The sequence below is a fragment of the Canis lupus genome, chromosome 18, assembly GCF_011100685.1.
Source record: "Canis lupus familiaris isolate Mischka breed German Shepherd chromosome 18, alternate assembly UU_Cfam_GSD_1.0, whole genome shotgun sequence".
Taxonomy (NCBI): Eukaryota; Metazoa; Chordata; class Mammalia; order Carnivora; family Canidae; genus Canis; species Canis lupus.
In genome coordinates this window covers 47,928,318-47,947,640 of record NC_049239.1, presented here as the reverse complement: position 1 = coordinate 47,947,640, position 19,323 = coordinate 47,928,318, and the positions used below count along the sequence as shown (strand labels likewise).

The 19,323-nt window shown below is 51.4% G+C and overlaps 1 protein-coding gene across 2 annotated transcripts in view; it reads right to left on the bottom strand.

Moving 5' to 3' along the window:
* The window catches only part of SHANK2 (SH3 and multiple ankyrin repeat domains 2), a 509,904-nt gene that overhangs the window by 420,922 nt on the left and 69,659 nt on the right, over positions 1-19,323 (bottom strand). For both annotated transcript variants that reach the window (XM_038563628.1, XM_038563629.1), the window contains exon 3: positions 14,787-15,006. In XM_038563628.1, coding sequence (XP_038419556.1) covers positions 14,787-14,993 — 207 coding nt within the window. In that variant the 5' untranslated portion in view covers positions 14,994-15,006. The remainder of the gene's footprint in view (positions 1-14,786; positions 15,007-19,323) is intronic.

The window sequence follows — 19,323 nt, the reverse complement described above, 5'->3', positions numbered from 1 at the left end:
CCAGGAGACAATAAATGTTTGTGGCTGAAGCCCCGTCTTTCAGAGCAGGTTATAGTGGCCCCAGGAATGAACACACAGAAAGGTATATCACGCCCGCCATCCTTTCTGGGGAGAGCTCCGAGGTCTGAGCACCGTGCTCCCTGGTAGCCCTTTTTCTTCCATGTGCAATGGGTGCTACCTGCGTGCTCACACTTGGCACCGGAAAAGCCATGGGGCAGCCAGTTCAGAAGACACTGGACAAATCTCGCTTCCCTTCCACACTTACCCCTCATCAACTCCCTTCCTTACCAAGCATCCCCATCAGGCAAAGCCTCACTGCAAGAAAAGCCCTGACATGGGTGACCCAATCAGTGAATGACAGCCGAGAGCCACAAAAAGTATAATGAGCAAACCAGCTCTAGACCATATTTGGGGCCATGAAAGAATAAACTACGAGACAGGATGGAGAACTGAAAGCAAATGCCCAACAACCCCCATGGACGCCCCAGGGGGAAGTAAGTACGCTGCCTGGGAGGGCATGCACACCATGGAGACGCTGCCCAGGAACAAAAAGGCGCGTGAGAGTCTGCATGGGAATTTCAGGTGGAGGGCTCAGCACAGGATTAGCAGGGGACAAATCTGGGAGAAGTGGCGAGCCTGGCAGGTGGAGCACTGACAATTTTTACCCTAAGTGACCTTTCTGCATCCTACTCTTAACCTGATGCAGTATTGAGAAGTACTGGTGCCATATTCCCATCTCCCTACAGCCCTGTGAGATGGGGAGTCTTCATAATCTGTTACCGGTGTTCCAGGGTAAGCAATTTGCTAGAGGACTCACAGCATAGGGAGGCTGCAAAGACAGCCTGTGGGTCAGGAATTCCAGCGCCCAACCACTGCCACGGAAGGGCTGCTTGAGGGAATACCTTTACTCCTCTAGCTTCTGTCTTCTGCATAAAGGGTCCTACACCAGCACCAGGGTGGGCATGGGTGGGGGGACAGGAAATGACTGAGACAGAGGTCTTGTCCCTTAAGAAGCTCAGAACCTGGAGGGAAAGGACAATGATAGTGATGGTGGTGATGGTGGTAGTGGTGATGGTGGTGATGGTGTTGGTAGTGGTGGTGATGGTGGTGATGGTGGTGATGGTGTTGGTAGTGGTGATGATGGTGGTGATAGTGGTGATGGTGGTGATGGTGGTGGTGGTGGCGATGGTGGTGGAGGGGATGGGGGGGATGGGGATGCAGGTGCTGGTGGTGATGATGGTGGTAATGGGGGTGGCTATGGATGATAACAGCTGTGGTTAACATTTCTTGAATCCTAAAATGCCAGGAACTATACTAACTATATTTACCTTCACTGTAACCATGAGTGAATAGTATTATCATTATTATTGTTGTTGTAAATTATACATTTATGTATTTATACATGATAAATACAATCTATATAATATATATTTACATACAACAAATACGATAATTACTATTAGTATAAAAACAATCATTATTATTATTATTCCTGGATTGGGAAGCAGAGCCTCAGATTCTCAAATAACTACCTCAAAGCCACATGTCTAGAAAGTGGTGGAGGTTTAATGTGAACCCAAGTCGAGTCTGCCTGGCTCCTGAGTCCTCGCTATTTAACTTATGCATTATCTTTTCCCCAACATACACCTGGCCACCCTCAGATTATAAAATACTTGATAGTCCCTGAGAAAACTTATGTTCAGCTCTGTTGTAGATCAGGGAAATACTTACTGCCTTTGTTCCGAGTTTCCAATCATCTGTCGATTTGCCCCAATGTTGAATATTGACAATTACAAGGGAGAAACAGTTTAATCTCCATAACAAAGGACAACATTTGGGAAATTCTAAATAATTTTTTTCAAAGAAGTAAAATCTAGCCTCTGAGGTGCCAGTAGCTTTTAAAAATAGACAAAGTGACAAAGCGCTGGGCACACTGGCACTGGGGACGATGCATGGTGCGTGGTGCCACAGACATAAAACTATAGCTGCATCTCTGGAAAAAGCAGAGGAGAACTATGGTCTTCTTCCACTTAGAAGAACCCTGGCTGGGCTTTGGCCCTCAGAAGAGCAACAAAGCACATGCCACAAAGATTTTTACCCAGTATAAATTCACAACTGAAATACAACTCAGAACCAGCTCCTCAGCCTGACAATGGGGGAATGGTCACTCTACAGGGCATTTAATACAAAGGAACACACTGTCCATGAACCTAAGCACACAGGTCAGGTAAACACATGGGGAATCGGACACCAAGGACAAACAAATAACTCAAGTGTCAACTGTTGCTGACACCCAATCTAACAACCCAACTCATCCCAAACTGACCCCCCACCCCGACCTTCACCTTTGTCCTATTCCCCCCACGCCTTCTACCCTCATATTCCTTCTGAATCTCAATGGTGGGACCACCTCCTATACCAGAACACCAGGAGATGCTCCTGACTCCTCTTTCTCTGTGCCTTCTGGATCAGCCTAGGTTCATCTGTGGCCTGGAATGCTTGAGTCCCCATCTGTGCTCCCAGCACTGCCCCACAGGCCCCCATCCTTTCCCACCTGGGCTACTCCAGTAGTCCCTACACAAAGCTCACCTGCATGCCCGTTAGGCCCATGTGACTTCACTCCAGTCCCATCACCTGTGTCCCCTCTTGATCCAATTACTCACACGCCTGGGCACTCAGGGCCCATGCTTCCACCCAAGGGACACAGTGAAGGAAGAACTTTGGCCTGGACCCTACCTCCTTTTCAGGACATCTGTCTATCAAAGCCTCCTCTGCCCTTGCCCCAACCCCTGCACCTGCACGTGCACGCGCACACACACACACACACACACACACAAAGAAAGGCACAAACACATACACACTCCAGCACTGCCAAACCACTCTCAGTAATTCTCTGGCATGCCAGGCTCTGTACGTCCTTGCGCACTTGTGCCTCCAGCTAACCACCCCTTCCCCTCCTCATCTGCCAGCGGAAATCACACTCACTCTTCCCAGCTGGGTCCAGGACTCTCCCACTCTGGCCTCACCCCAGGTTGAGCTGATCAGGGAGTGTCCTGAACTGAACCCAGGGAGCTGGTCTACTGCCCATGGAGTACAGTCCAAGCTAATTGGCTGACCCCTGCTCCCTCCTGTCCAGCCTGTGGGTCACGGCTTCTCCATCTTGCGTTTTTTTCCTATAGGAGGGACACACCAGCATGTACTTTGCCTTATGACATTTCAGTAACTGTCACTTTTTGATCTCCTGGTGTGACACCCTAAATACCGAGACACCCAGATCCATCTGAAAACCTCCCTGTCAGGACTGAGCTGGGTGGCTTAAGGTATGGTAAACTTACAAGTGGATGTAACGATACCTCCAAGCCCCCAATCAGAGTGGCTTCTCCCTTTGCTCCTGACAAGGAGTGCACTCACAGCAGATGGGAAGGGATGTGGGGCTGACAGGGCAGAGAACTGCAAAATCCAACAGGGAGAGCTGGTCTCTGTGACCAACATCAGCCTCGGTTTAAGGATCTGTCCAGGAAGCTCCTAGGGGTTCCTTTGGGCCAACTCCAGTTCTCTTCAGGTTTTCTCAGCCCCCAGGGGCCCTGACTTCTTGGGGGAGGCACGTTCAAGCACAGGGAAACCAACTACAGCTTCTTCCAAGATGCCCACCCAATACCCAGCTGATCAGCACTCCTCCCTACTCTGGACTATGAGCTGCTCCGTGAGAACAAGGGTGTGTGTCTATCTCTTGGCACAACAATACTTGAAGCCTTGTTAATACAGATGAAACTGAATTGCGCTGAACCCAACATTCCAGAAATGGAACACTTCCAGGTGATATAATCCAATGTAAAGTAGAGTCTGGTCTTGATCACAGTGAGGATGGTGGGAGCTACCATGACCGAGGGCTTGCTTGGCACCCAGGTACTGTGAACTTATCATCTCATCAGAATACAGCAAAGGTCTGGAGAGGGCAGACTGCAGCCGTGTTTGCAGAGATGTAGGCAGCACAGCTACAGTCGGCTGGGTGGGTACCTATGTGAAACTCCACCCTCCACTTGTAAAACTCATGGCCAAATTCAAATCTAAAGTGAAGAGAGTGAGAGAAGCCTACTCTCCTACTTGGTCAATGTGAGTTGTAGCCACTCTGCAAGATGTGAGGCTGGCTAACAACTGAGAATACCAAGACACAAGGGAAAGAATACTGGCCTTGGAGACAGGTCAAGGCAGACGCTCAGTGTGGATGTGCCACATTTGCTGTGTGTATCAGTTTTCCAGCACTGTCTTAACAAAACATCACAGATGGGGGCTCAAAACACAGATCTTCATTGTCTCCTAGTCCTGGAAGCTGGAAGTCCAATATGCAAGTGTAGGCTGGCTCCCCCTGTGCATGTCTGTGTCCCAATCTCCTTTTAAGACACCATTCCCATTGGATTAGGTCCCACCCTAGTGACCTCATTTTACCTTGTCTTTAAAGACCCCACCTCCAAATATACTCACAGCCCAAGGTGCTAGGGGTTAGAACTTCTACATGGGGATTGAGGTGGGGGGACAACTCAGGCCATAACACTGTGACCACAGCCACGTCTTGGCCTCACATTAAGCAACACATGCTCCAGGTAGGCCACATCTATGTTGTCAACTAACTCACATGATCCACAGAGGATCAAGAACTTTGTGCTCTGGGGCCATGTACCCACCATTGCTCAAGTGGTCAGCCAGTCTCCTGGGGCAGAAGGAGGAGGAAGTTGGACAGGATTGTTTTTGATCTGCAACATCGTGACAAGAGAATTTTATGGAAAAGAGTAATCTGCTCTTCAAATCTGTTCTGGGTCCTGTACAATGGGGGTAATGGCAGCAGTCATTCTGGTGGTCTTACAAGGGTCAGGAAATGTCTAGACAAAGCTTGGAAGAATGGTAAATATTATACTACATAAAATATGCATTGTTATAGTGCACTGTCAAGGCAAGAACCATCAACAACACAAGGCTGGACTGCACAGATATATTCAGCCCACCACCTCCAACACATCTGTTCACTCACATTCCCCAGAGAGACTTTAATCCACATCATCCTTGACTTCCACCCAGAACAAGTTAAAAAAAAATATGGGGTGGGGGGCAGCTACCAAAGCATTTGGGGATGGTGGTACTAAAGGGACATTCCCTGCATCACCCTGGGCCAGCTTCCCGGACCCAGAGCTGCAGACACAGACCCCCAAGGAGAATAAATATCCCAGCTCTGCCGGTGCTTACAGGCAGCTTTCAGCAAGAACTCAGGATGTTCTGAAAGAAATCCAAGCTTCTGAGCACATCACTCATTGCAAAGAGGTGCATTTCACATGTAAAACTTCCTTTGGATCACACTTGATGCCATTATCAGTCCTGTTATGATGCATTTTCAAAAAACCATAATAAACAAAACTTGCCAGGAGCCATCTGAAGGTGCATTCAGGCATGTTTTGGCCCTTTAACAGCTGTTCGTGTGCAATCTGTAGATTTACACACCTCCAAAAATGAGCCAACACCAAGGCAACCCAACCCGGGACTGGGTGGTTTCCAAATGTACCTGTCCAAACGAAACAATGCTTTCTGCTATGGACAAAGACCTCTCAGGCTGGGGGCCTATCGCAGCAAACAGTTATTTCTCCCAGCTAACACAGGAAGCTTAAAATAAGGGATTTCTAGGGAAGCAGACATGCTGGGTAACCTTGACTGAGAAGGACAGCCTGATCTGAGGATGCTGAAGTCTAGGAGCCAGGCTGGTGCTTCTGGATGTTTAAACCCTAATGAAAGATAAAGTGGCTGTGGGCTGGTTTTTCCAATCAGAATAAGATTTCTCAAACAGTAAGAGCCGAATCGCTACCTGATGATGTGTTGAAGCGGTGGGAAACCCATGTGTTGTGGCTAATTTTTAAGGGGCTAACTGGCAGCCTCTGCTATTGTCAAGGTGACACTAAACAGAGGCACTGGCTCAGAATCCATCAGTGACTCACACCCTCCTTGGAGGTGAGTTAATTCTCTCCCTCTTGATAGCCATTGTCAGGTGGGGCCCCGGAAATGGAGTGAAGGGAAGGACACTGGTTGGGGGGGGGGGTGGATCACATGGTCCTGACCTCCAACACATCTCATGTGCTCCTAGAGGTTGGGATTAGCGCTCCTTAGCCCAAAGAGGAACAAAGAGAGCTCAGAACAGTTCCCAGACCCACACAGCTCCGAGGGGCGGAGCTGCAAAGCCACAAGCCCAGAGGCCGATCCACTAGGTCCCAGCAGCACACAAGGAGCCATGGGTCACAGGGTTGGCCTGGCAGGACCATGAAATGGGTGGGAGATGGGCAGGGGGCTGGACACAGTCCTGGACACAGCATGGACACTGTAGGGTACGACCCCCCCCCCCCATCCATCCAGAGAGGAAATGTGTGAAGAGAAAGGTCAAAACTGAGCGGGCAGCAGTCAGACCCAGCAGGAGTCGTCACAGAGATCAGAAGGTGCCAGAAAAGAAGCACCTCATCCTTGGATTTAACACAGAAAATTAAATATTGATGGCTCAGGCTCTGGCACTGCTACCTTCTGGGTAATTCTTATCAGCCTGGGACACAGGGAGAGGAGGAGATATCTGTTCTTCACCAGGGTGGCCTTTGAACCACAATGTTCTCAACACAATGTGGGATTTACAAAGCTTTTTTTACAGAATGTGTAATAATTCCAGACCAAAGCTACTTCGCCAAATGTTATTTTCTCAGAGAGATTTAAGTGGGTATTAAGTCAAAGCTTAAGCAGAAGGGCACGGCTACTCGGACATTTGTCACACGGGCTATGGGGACTCCGGCAAGCCAGGCTGATGTCTCTCATATATAAAACATTAACCTAATACCCAACAGGAGATGCAGCATGGAACCTTTACAACACACAAAACTGATGCTGGTTAAATAGGGTTTTTAGGGGAGTTTTTTGTTTTTTTTTAATGGCATAAATGAAAATAAAGTCCTTCTCGGCCTTTAGCCAGCTACTATGTGAGATGAATAATAACTGACATGATCAAGACCTCCCCACTGGAGCCTTTGCCTGTGTACAACCCGCCAATTTCCTGATTAAAATTGTGAAGTGTAAACCACTCCTTTTGAGCACAGTGAGGTTGATTATCATCACCATATCACAGAGAAAACAGAGGCAAAGGGAAGTTGGGGACCAGGCAAGAGAGGCTCTCTTTGGCCTTAGCAAGCAATTAATGAAACCACAAAGAAAACCAGAGTCCATGTCTTCCATCCCCCCAAAAGTGATCCAAATGTGCACTACAAAGACATAACAGGTTCACTCAAGCTAGAGATCAACAATCCAGACCATCTGATTCTGTAATACAAAAGGGATGGATGGAGGGAGGGATGGAGGTACAGAATGAGAGATGGAGAACAGATGGATGGATCCATGGTGCATGGGTGGGTGGATGGATGGATGGATAGATAGAAGGATGAATAGATGGATGGATGGGAGGAGGGATGGGAGGATGGATGAGTGGATGGAAGGATGGGTGGATGGAAGGATGAATGGATGGATGGATGAAAGGATGGATGGATGGATGGATGGATGGATGGATGGATGGATGGAGAAAAGGATGGATGGATGGATGGATGGATGGATGGATGGATGGAGGGAAGGATGGGTGATAGGTGGATGGATGAGGGATGGAAGGATGATGGATGAGTGGACAAAGGAAGGGAGGGAAGAACAAAAGGATAAATGGATAACTGGTGGATGAATAACATCAAAGAAAAGTTTCAAAAATATACTGTCAAATGAAAAAAGTAAGTTACGAATGACATGCCCAGGATGATGCCAGCTATATATGCTCTTTTTTACACAACACAACACTATAGAGTGGTCACTAATACATAGGAACAGAGAGCAAGAGACAAGAGGAATTCACACTGAATTCATAATAGTGTTTGTCTCTGAGGAGAGGGGGCTGAGCAGGAGAACAAAAGAGACTTTATCAGGAATGTGTTAATCCATGGAATGTTACTCAGCCAGTAGAAACGACAAATACCCACCATTTGCTTCAACATGGATGGAACTGGAGGGTATTATGCTGAGTGAAATAAGTCAATCTGAGAAAGACATATGGTCTCATTCATTCAGGGAATATAAAAAATAGTGAAAGGAGAGAAAACGAGTGGGAAATATCAGAGAGGGTGATGGAACATGAGAGACTCCTAACTCTGGGAAATGAACAAGGGGGAGTGGAAGGGGAGGTGGGCGGGGGAACGGGGTGACTGGGTGACAGGCACTGAGGGGGGCACTTGACGGGATGAGCACTGGGTGATAGGCTATATGTTGGCAAATTGAACTCCAATAAAAAATTAAAAATTAAAAAAAATTTTTTTAAAGGAATGTGTTAATCCTAAGATTAAAAAGTGATAAAATGTAGGGCACCTGGGTGGCTCTATCAGGTAAGCATCTGACTCTTGATTCTAGCTCAGGTCACAATCTCAGGATCATGAGATCAAACATTGGGCTCCAAACTCTCTCCCTCTCCCTCTGTCCCCCGCAACCTTTCTCACATGTGCTTGCTCACTCTCTAAAAAAAAAACCCAAAGTGACAAAATGCTAACTATCACTGTCAATTAGTCATAATAGATACACTAGTATTTATGATACTATTCTTTGACTTCTATATTTTCTATTTTCTTATATTAAAAAAAATAACAATAACAGCATCAAATCAAAATGTAAGGCATTTCTCAGCCTCTTAGGAGCCTCCTTGGCAGGACTGGAGTCAGCCCTGGACCATAATGCACAAACTCAAATTTCTTGAAAAAAGAGCATTAACACCATTCTCTCCTTCAGCCCACTGAATCCTCCTGACTTTTCTTTCAGGGCAGAAAACCTGCTCATGTCAGGATCATGTACAGCTAATTTTCTAATTAAGTATAAAACCCAAACAGGTTTCTTTTTGGTAGCAAACAAGCAAGTGGAATAAGTACCTTCCAAGACAGGAAGATCTAGAAACAAAATGGCAGCCTGAAACACCAATACATTTTTTAAAAAGATTTAATTTATTTATTCATGAGAGACAGAGAGAGAGAGAAAGGCAGAGACACAGGCAGAGGGAGAAGCAGGCGCCCTAGAGGGAGCCTGATGTGGGACTTGATCCAGGACCCTGGGATCACGCCCTGAGCCAAAGACAAATGCTCAACCACTGAGCCACCCAGGTGCTCCAAGTTTAATACATTTTTTGATGCAAGAGTTTTTTGTGTCTATGTTGCCTGGGCTACTGGATCACGTGTGAGGCTGTTTTGGGATGACATTCAAGGCACCAGTGCTGTAGTGTTGGTCTCAGGGGCAGACTTGAGGGGTGGACGTGTCTCCAAGAGAAGCAGCCAACTAAAGAAAACATGGCTGTCTCCCAGTCCACAGAGTGCGTGATTCCACTGAGACAGAATGGCTAGAAATGACAAATCCACAAGGATGGAAAACAGGTGAGTGGTTGTCAGGGGCTGGAGGCGGAGGGCTGGGGGGCTGGGGGGAGCTGGGGACTGATGGCTGCTGGGCAGGGGGGGTTTCCTTCGAGAGTGATGATAATGTTCTAAGATGGCAGTGATGGATACGCTCATCTGGGAATCTATGAAATCTATTGAATTGTACACTTTTCATGGGCACATTGTATGTAAGGTAAATTATATCTCAATTTTTAAAAGAAATATTTTTCCCCCTGTGCTGAGAAGCTATCAAGACGCAGGCATCACATGTTAAAATTTGTGGACCCATGTCACAAGTAAGTCCTCTTCAAACAGCCAAAGCACGCTCTCGTGCTAGAGCCACACCTGCTCTGATCTCACGGACTGTCATCAGGAACCCGTCCTTGGGTCTCTGCCTCCATCCACACCACCCTGGATTCTTGCAGGAGCCTCCTACCTGCTTCTCCTTCCTTCCCTCCTCATGGACCCCACCACCCAGAGAAGCCAAGATCCCCCTTTCTCCAATATTTATGAGGTCATGCACTCTGCACCAAACCTTTCCACAGCAAACTCACTACCCCCACGTCAGCCCCATCACCTCCTTCTGCCATGAGCACCCTCCACCTTCTCTGCTGCGTCAACACACCAAGTTCACTTCCACTTCAGATTTCTGCTCCTGCGTACCTGTTGTTGGGGAAGGTCTGCACAAAGGTCTTCACTGTGCTAACCTGTCATCCTCCAGGGTTCCACTCAGATGTTACCCCTTCACCCGCCAGAGGAGAGGGTTCAGATGACTTCATTCACTGTTTTACAAGACATTGTTCATCCAGTCGCACCAGGCGCTGGGGCACAAGGAAGCCCAGGCCATGAAGCACCTCACACAGGATCAGTGGGGCAGGGGAGGTGCACCGTGTGAGTAGTTGATCTTTATCCTTGAAACAGTATGAGCTCCTAGGGGAGGATGACCAGACATGGATGCAGGGAACTGTGTTTACACTGCACGCAGTCACCTGAGGTGCTGTGTGGGCTGTCCTGGTCCAAGGATACGGGAATAGTAAGGAGTGAGTCCTGGAACTCCTGAGCTTCGTGTGAAAGGTGAGTAGAAGGCAGAGACGTCCCAAGGAAGAGGAGGGATTCTGGGAAAAGGAACCTGGTTGGGATGGAAGACAAGCCCCCCCGCCGATGGAGGCCTACCCGCACCTTCCCCAGCCCCGCCTCCACACCCCTCATCCACCTGGGGCCAGGACACTGCAGAGGACAAGGCAGGAGGATACCTGACCCACAGGCCCCCTCTGGAAAGACAGTCCTAAGACAAACCTTGATGGAGGGAAGCTGGAAGGAAGCTCATTCCCAGAAGTCTGGACCCCATGAACTCCTACAAGAAGACACACGGTGCTCACCTCCAGAGGGGCCAAGGAGTTAGCATGTGCCCACCAATCCACTCAAATGGAGCTTTTCAAGATATCAAGCTGTTCCTGCCCAGGCCTTCCAGAATCTTCTATCATGAGGTAGAATGAGAGGCCAAAAGGGAGCACTAGGGGCTCGATTCTCAGCAACCAAATGAGGATAGGGGCTCAAAGATTGCCAAGATGGGCGAAGAAGTCCTAACATTCAAAATCACAGAAGACCTCAGATAGGACCAAATACAGTGACGTGTCTGTGACAAAGGGTGAGGGAGGGATTAAAACCCAGAGAAGGAAGACGTGGGACCTCTCTGCTGCTGGCATTCTATTTTGATCCTCAATGATAAGCGGAAGGCCAAGGTCACTTGGAAAGCAAGCATGTCTGACAGTCCATTTGGAAGGAAGTGATAGATGATGGAGCGTCCACGTCAGCTGATGTGTGGCAGGGAGACAGTCACGGCGGGGACACGAGGGGCTGCCGCTTTGAGGGAAAAGTTAGAGTGTGTGTATGTGTGTGGGAGAGACAGAAGATGAATGAGCAACAATAAACGTCTTTGAGGGGATCAGGATCACAGCTTAGATGCTTTTTCCTAAATGAAATACCAAAGCTGAAGATACGCTTGCATAATAAATGGAAGCATCAGCAAAGCAAAGGAGAGACTCACTGTCCTGAAGCATCTTCCAGGAGGTAGCTGGTCCCTGCACCTCCCTGGACCCATTCAGATAGGTCATGGGGACAGACATGGGGCTGGCAGCTGCCGTGGAGCCCCTGGGGACCGAGCCCTAGGCAGGGGTGGGTGCAAGGGTTGGTGCGTTGCGCACCCAGAAGGCCCCATTCCGTGCTCCTCCTGCCCTCCTCCATGTGCTCAGTGCCAGCTCTGTTCCCACGTCCCTCAAAACCATAAATAACAGAAGAACTGTAGCTGGTATTGATTTTGGCACATGCCACTTGCTTCAAAGGCCAAGCCTGCTGACGGGTGCTGCATTTGACCCCACAGGGAGCCCTTCATGCACATGCAGTGACCCAGGGCCCACCTCACTGCGGGGTTCCCCACATGGCCCATGAACCCTCACTGGGACCGCTCCTCAGGCTTTGAGAGGCCTGGGAAAATGCTCCTGGAAGGATGGTGAGCCCTGCCAAAGGCTTCTGCCCAGAGAAGGGAAATTTCACCCTCTGGAGGTGAGACTCAGAGCAGCAGTCACTTTGAGAGAAAACCAGACCTCACCTGGCTGCGTGGGGGGGAGAGGGGGGGCAGGGAACAGGACACACCAGGGGCACAAGAGACACAGCCTCAGGGCTCCTCGAGACATTGCCTCCCCTTGGGCAGGAGGACATGGGGGTGACAACTGGCACAGCAGCTCCCACGGCTCTTCTGGGCAGGATTCCAGGGCCTGTCTCGCATCCCCGGCTCCAGGACTCGACCTGGCAAGGACTCGCACACAGAAACAACGGCTGCTTTGTTACTGGGGTTCATGCCCGTGAGAGTTCTGGTCTCAGCCTCCAGGGGCTTTGTTTGTCTTAACAAAGTGAAGAGAGGTGATCCTTAGAAGGTTCCGGAAACAATTATGCTCCTGGGAGTAGAGACCAAACCCCCGGCGGGCCTTCATAACTGTGGGTCTGAAGAGCAGGTGTCTCTCCATCAGTAATTCTCGACAGGTCCCCGAAGCCTCTGGCATAGTGGACACAATCGCTGCAGGGACGTGAGCCCACCATGCCACCCGCCAGGAAGCGGTCACAGCAGGCAGGGGCAGGACACAGGCTTCCAGGCTGCCTCCTGCTTGCTTCCCTGTGCCCGCCAGACCCAGCGTCATGTCGACCTCTCCCATGTCCCACACCCTTGCTCGCTATCCGTGGAACATCTCAATAGCCATGACGGCAGAAAGGCCTCTCTCTCCACTGTCACTGGTGAGTGCCTCCTGGGTGTGGGCAGTGCCAGCTCCGACCACAGAGACCGATCAAGGTAACAGATGCTCAATGGGCATTTGCTGTCCTCTGGTCCCAGCTGTATGCCCAGCCTGCACCGGCTCACTTCACACCTGCAGGTGGGCCCCAGGCTTGAGACCTTCAGTGTGGTGCCCCAAACACACAGCGGACAGTGGCAGGTGTGACTCTGAGCCATCTCAGACGCACCCGAGCCCGTGCCATACGTTCTGCAAGGCTGCCCGCTGGCTACCTTCCCCGGTGACTATTGGCTGCAGAAGTAGCGAGTGAGTACATGCCACACCAGCATCTGGCAGGTTTGGAGACTCCGGGCCATGTGTCCCAGGCTACCTGCTTCTCACCTGGCCACTGGGACTAGGAGGCCATTGGTGGGGCCCTTAGGGGTGGGTGATGTTCCTTTAAAAAAAAAAAAAGATTTTATTTATTTATTCATGAGAGACACAGAGAGAGAGGCAGAGACACAGGCAGAGGGAGAAGCAGGCTCCATGCAGGGAGCCCGATGTGGGACTCGATCCCGGGACTCTGGGATCAGGCCCTGAGCTGAAGGCAGACACTCAACTGCTAAGCCACCCAGGTGTCCCGATGTTCCGTCTTTTCATCCGATGCTTGTTACACATTGTACCCACTCTGCAGGCTTTCTTTCCACGTGTGTGTGATACAACACCTAGACTGACAATGCTCACAAGTGCTGTCTAGCTCGGGCTGTCTCACAAAGAGAAGTAACACATATGAAGACTTTAACCCGGGGTCTGACCCATGGTGAGTGTTCAGGAAGTGACCAAAGGACGCACTGGCACCGCTCCAGGACCCGGGGATCTCCCACAGAGGGAATGGGTCTACAGGACGCTCCAGGAAGGGAGGGGGATGAGGAAAGCTCGCCCACACACGGTCAGAGCAACAGAGAGACAGCACGTTGCTGACAGCGGCACAGGCTGGGCAGAGACAGCCTGGAGATGATGAAGACGTGTTATTGGAAGAGAGAAGGCTCGCAGAAACCAGGCACACATGCATCCGGAAAGAATGTATCCCAGTTAAAAGAAGGAAGATCTACAAGAGGAAAAGAAGCAGCCATAAAACCTAGGAAAAACAAACAAACAAACAAAAACCAATGACTCAAAAGAATATTTTTCAAGATGAGTCAGTGCAAGGCTATAAAATCAAACAGAAAGCCAGAATCTCAACCACAATCAATCGGGAATTCTGAGGGACAAAGCTGAAGGGGTCCAAGTGAGGACAGCATAAGAGAAGGCTCAAGAACATCGTGGAGGCTACGAGGAGAGGCACCGGTGCTGAAGGCAGATACAAAGATGCCCAAGGGTGCGTGGCCACTTTCCCTGAAACAGAACCCAACCCGCAAGCCAGGAGGAGGCACAGCATGTGAGAAAACCTCCCAGGAATGACGGGAAACAGAGTCTGCAGATGGGAGGTCCTTCCGGGAGAAGCTGGAAGCCAGCACCACCAGCAAGGACCCACAGGCACCAAGCAAGTGCCCAGCAGGCCACACGCCAGGGCCGTGGGCAACGAGAAGCCCAGAGAGCTACCAGGGGCCAACACAGGAAACAGCATGGGGCCCAGGCCTTGAGAGGCACCAGGGAGCCAGCGGTGGGCAGCACGGGCAAGGTGGGCCACACAGAGCTTACACAGCCCGGCAGGTGGGAAAGAGCTCCGTGTACCACCGAGCCCAGAGCATCGAGGGAAGAGGCAGGGCCCACATGGGTGCCAGACGCCCCACTTGCTAATGCGTCCACTGTGTGCATCTCCTCTGTGAGGCTGGTCCCTGTGCCCTCGAGGCCTGGCCTCCGTCCAGCACAAAATAAGTGCTCGGTAAGTGGACCGAGGTGCCGGCAGCACGCTGGGAGGCAGGCAAAGGCAGAGCCGAGGGGAAGGAGGGAAGCGTGGGGCAGGTGCACGATGTGCGGGATGCCCCGAGGACAGGCCGTGCACAAGGCACCCTCGAGCTGAAGCCACACTTAGAATTGACCAGAAACGAGCAACGGGACTTACCGTCTGCTGCAGGTCCTGGATGAGGATCCGGATCACCAGCGTGTTGCCCTGGCTCTCCTCCGTCCTGGCGACACTTGGTTTCTCCGCTGTGGCCCGGATGGTGTCATAGATGGTTTCTTCCTTGGAGCTGTCCGACTCTGACCCCACGGAGTAGTCGGAGAAGCTCTGGGCCATCTCGTCCTCGCTGGATGTCGGGCTGCGCGGCATGGCTGCCCTACGTCTGGAAGGAGGGGAAGAAGGAACACAACAGAGGGATGAATACGGCCCCCAGAAACCCAGGCTCGGTGGAGACTGGTGTCTCAGGTTCACGGTCCTGAACAGCCAGGTGTGATGCATGGACCTTTAAAGGTGGGGAGAACACGGCACCCCAGCTGCTGCCTGGGGCCTGGACCAGGACGCAGCCAGGGCCAGGATGGGGGGCCCACAGGCTCTGCCCCAGAGCTGGGAAACCCGGCACGCAAAAGGAGCCCTAACTAGTGGTGGCCATGGCCACAGCTCACAGGGATGCACCAAAAAGCCATGGGGGAAGTTTGAAACCTTCCAAGGTAATAAAAAAGGGCTACCTTTTGTTTTTCTTTGAAGACAGAGCAGCAGGAAAGGAAGAAATGCAAACTTCAGGACAGAACAGTACCAAGTTCCTGCTTTAATAACCCCTCTGCCTCAGACACAGAGCAGTGATAGGTAACGTGTAAAAATAGACCAGAGCTGGGGGTGCAGCTTCCTCACCATCCAGTATAGTGGAGGTTCCCCGGCAAAGACCAGGTCAGTGAACTCTGTAAAGGAGCTCAAGGCTCTGTGCATATGGCAAGTGGACAGGATCACTCCCTGCAGAAAAGGGGCTGTCCTGAGCAAGCAGGGATGTAGGCCACCCGGATCGTTCAGGGATTGCCCAGCCAAGGCCTGGCGTCTTCCCACCGAGGGCACAGCTGCCAGTGGAGGGCCCGTTTACCTGGGGAGGACCCCAAAGAGAAGATCCAGTGATTAACGGGAGGGAAGGGGGAGGGAGGAGCTCACCTGTGCATCTGCCCCAGGCTCCAGGCCCAGCAGGTGCTTGGGTGAGCAGCCCCTGCTCTCGTGTTTCATGGTCAGGGGAGGCTCAGAAAAGTCCCAGGAGGGGCACAGTTCACCCTGTGCCAATTCTGTGCTCATCGTGGGAAAACTGACACCCACTGTGTTATTTCCAGAGTTCATGTAACGACAGCAAACAGGCCCTGGAGGCATTCCACCGCTCTGCCTGCGGGGTCAGTCCTGGGATGCAGGGAGCCACCACGGGCACTTTCATCTCCACCCCAGACTTTCCTGGGGTCACCAGACATCCAGGTGTGCACAAATTCTAACAGAGCAAAGAAGCTGCACCCCCTCCCCAGACCATGACCGGGGTCAGGGGCTCCCCTCATAGCCAAGAGGATCTGCACTGTCCTTGGGGTAGGGGCCAAGATTCATGCAGCCAAGACTGTTTTGTTTTGCCAGCACAGGGTTTGTTTGTTTTTTTTTAAAGAAAATTTATTTATTCATGGAAGACACAGAGAGAGGCAGAGACACAGGCAGAGGGAGAAGCAGGCTCCATGCAAGAAGCCTGACATGGGACTCGATCCTGGGGATCCAGGATCATGCCCTGAGCCAAAAGCAGATGCTGAACCACTGAGCCACCCAGGTCCCACCTGCACAGGGTTTTAAATGTTGGCTAACTTGAAGATTTCATATGAAAACCCAGACTTGGGGGTACCTGGGTGGCTCAGCAGTTGAGCATCTGCCTTTGGCTCAGGTCCTAATCCCAGGGATAAGGAAGGAAGGAAGGAAGGAAGGAAGGAAGGAAGGAAGGAAGGAAGGAAGGAAGGAAGGAAGGAAGGAAGGAAGGAAGGAAGGAAGGAAGGAAGGAAGGAAGGCCCAGATTTCTGATTTATGGTGACCAATAGGAGGCTCTGAAGATTCTGGGGTCTGCCCTGTGGCACCCAGGAGCTGGGACAAACTGCAATAACACCCTCCCCACCCAGCCTGCCCCCCTCCCTCCGGGTCTGCCTCAGGATCTCCTCATTAACACCCTTACCTTCCCGGCCCTCTCCGATGAGTTTGAGAGCCTGACAACAGAGCCATCCATTTTCACACTGGCCCCCATCTCCTCTAGAACACCCATGACCCCCGGGGCCAATCGAACAGCAGATCATCCAAATCACCCAGGAAAATTTTATTTTTCTTGATTAAAATTTCCAAAGCTAACCCCACTGTGATTCTGAATTAAAATTTCAGAGCAAATTCACTGCCAGATGCCTTTGTGATCTCGGCTTCATGCTTTCCCAGCCAGGGGAGGGCAAAATCTGGTGACAGGCAAGAGAGCTGTGGCTGGGGACAGGATCTGGGTGTTCCCGGCTCCACCTTAGCAGGGACCCCACTGCCTGGCTCCTTTCTGCCTTCAGCATTTACCCATGGAAAAATAAGTGCCTGGCATAATTACACAGCATACTGTGTGTACGGATCTTGTGATATATAATACAGTAACAACTATAATGTAGGAATAATATAACCATGTGCAATTATTTCTATATTGTGCCTAATTATAACAGTATAATAAATAACATAAACATCCATGTGTACATATATTATAGAATTGCATGTATATGTAATTATTTGCAACTATGTCCCAGGTCCCCATGAAGCATATTTTCTAGAACAATATTTCTTCATCCTGGCCACAGAAGTTACTTGGGGGAGCTTTAAAAAAACACAAGCGCCTGAACTTCTGAATGAACTGGTCTGGGATGGGGTCTCTGAAAGCTCCCCAGGGGTAAGGAGAAGCACCTGCAGCCAGCCTGGGGCTGTCCCTTAAAGAGCTAGGCAGGAGCGCCAGGGTGCAGAGACCCAGGCCTGCCCTTTCCTGGGGGTGAGGGGCAGTGGGAGAGGCGCGGTGCTCACCGCCTCCACAGTCGAATGGACACAGGTGTGTGCGTCCATCCTGTGGGGCTTCCAGTGGTTTCTTTCTGCCCTGAGGGTTGTAAGTTAGCCCAGAACACCTTCTGCTCCCATGAAGAACTGCATAGTCCCCTCCTAAGCCCGTGCGTGGGCCTCTTCCAAACCCAGAAGGAACCAGGGGACACAGATGGGACACCGTAGCTAGTAAAGTGACCCATTTAGGGGTGGCCTAAAGGTGACCTTGCATGCGCAGGAGGGGGTCCCTGCCTAAGGACCAGTGACACCGTGCGGCTTAGGGGAAGTGGGACACAGGTGGAAGCTGGAGCGGCCATTCCAGGCACAAGGGGTGCACCAGCTTTTCCCACAAAGGATGGCTGCTGGCCCCAGAAAGCTCACGGTCAGGGCAGCACGGTCCTCAGTGTCTGCATGTGGAAGGCAGGCACGTGGACAGCCCCCAGCGGAACGGGGCACAGAGCAGACACAGCGCCCACCACCCCACGTCCTGGCCTCGTGCGTCTGAGACAGTTCAAGTGCCCACTACTAAGAGCAAGCAGGATGCTGAGCCCCCGGTTACCTCCTCGGGGGCACACACAGGCCACTCCCCCGCTGCATTCCGTCCCTGCTTCCTGAAACAGCACCCAGGCCTGAAATCTGAGAACCCCACTGCTCCCCATCTATGCTCCCATGGCCCTTTTTCTCCAAAGTCCTCCACCGCCTCGATGTGATCGTTCCCAGGGTCACCTCGCTCAGGCAGTCTTTCGGTGTCCGTGCACACAGGGGCTCTGTTTATTCACTGCCACCCTCCGCCCCAGCAGTGGGGACACGGTGGGCGCTCAGTGCACGGGGGGAAGTGGGCAGAGGGGCCAAAGCACAGGCCCCAAAGCGTCCGGACAGGACAGTGACCTCCGCCGCCGCCGGGATGCAGGAGCACCTGCCGTGTTCCCGGATCTGCAGGTAGCCTCGGGGGCGGAGGGGTGGGGGGCAGATTCCAGGCAGGCACTTGAGAATTCGTTGTCTTTAATGGGTCACTTTACTAGCTACACAACATGTCTGCTGCTGCTGGAACCACGGGGCTGGTGACCCGTCGTGGACACACAGGTCTGAACTGTGAAATGCACACTACCCCCAGGGGGGTTAATTCCCAGAAAATCAAAGGGTGTGGGATGGAATTTGAGGACGTTTATACCCAACTAAAATCAGAGTCAAGTCCAGAAAGAGACCTGACAACCCAGAGAGGAAGGGCTCCCGTGCCCTGACCTCCTCGTGGGGGCCCTGCCACTGGACACCACCACAGCCCCTCACATTGGCCTGGGGGTGACGGTCGCAAAGGGACGTGTCTGCCACCAAAGTGCAGGTACAGATGGTGCCCCTGGATGGGTCCAAAGAGGAAAAGGCAGCCACCTGCACCCTGGTCCTTTGCAGGACGGCCCAGGAGCTCGAGGCAGAGACCTGAGCAGAAGGTCCTGAGCAATGAGATCAGCACACCCATGGGAAAGGCAAAGGCCTGGGAAAACATTTAATTATTAACTCCCAGGCAGGACTGTCAGGGCCAGGGCCAGGAAAGAGAGAGGGCACCTGGCCACGTCTGCATTTTGGGTAAACCACGAATGTGTTTTATTTTAAGTATTTC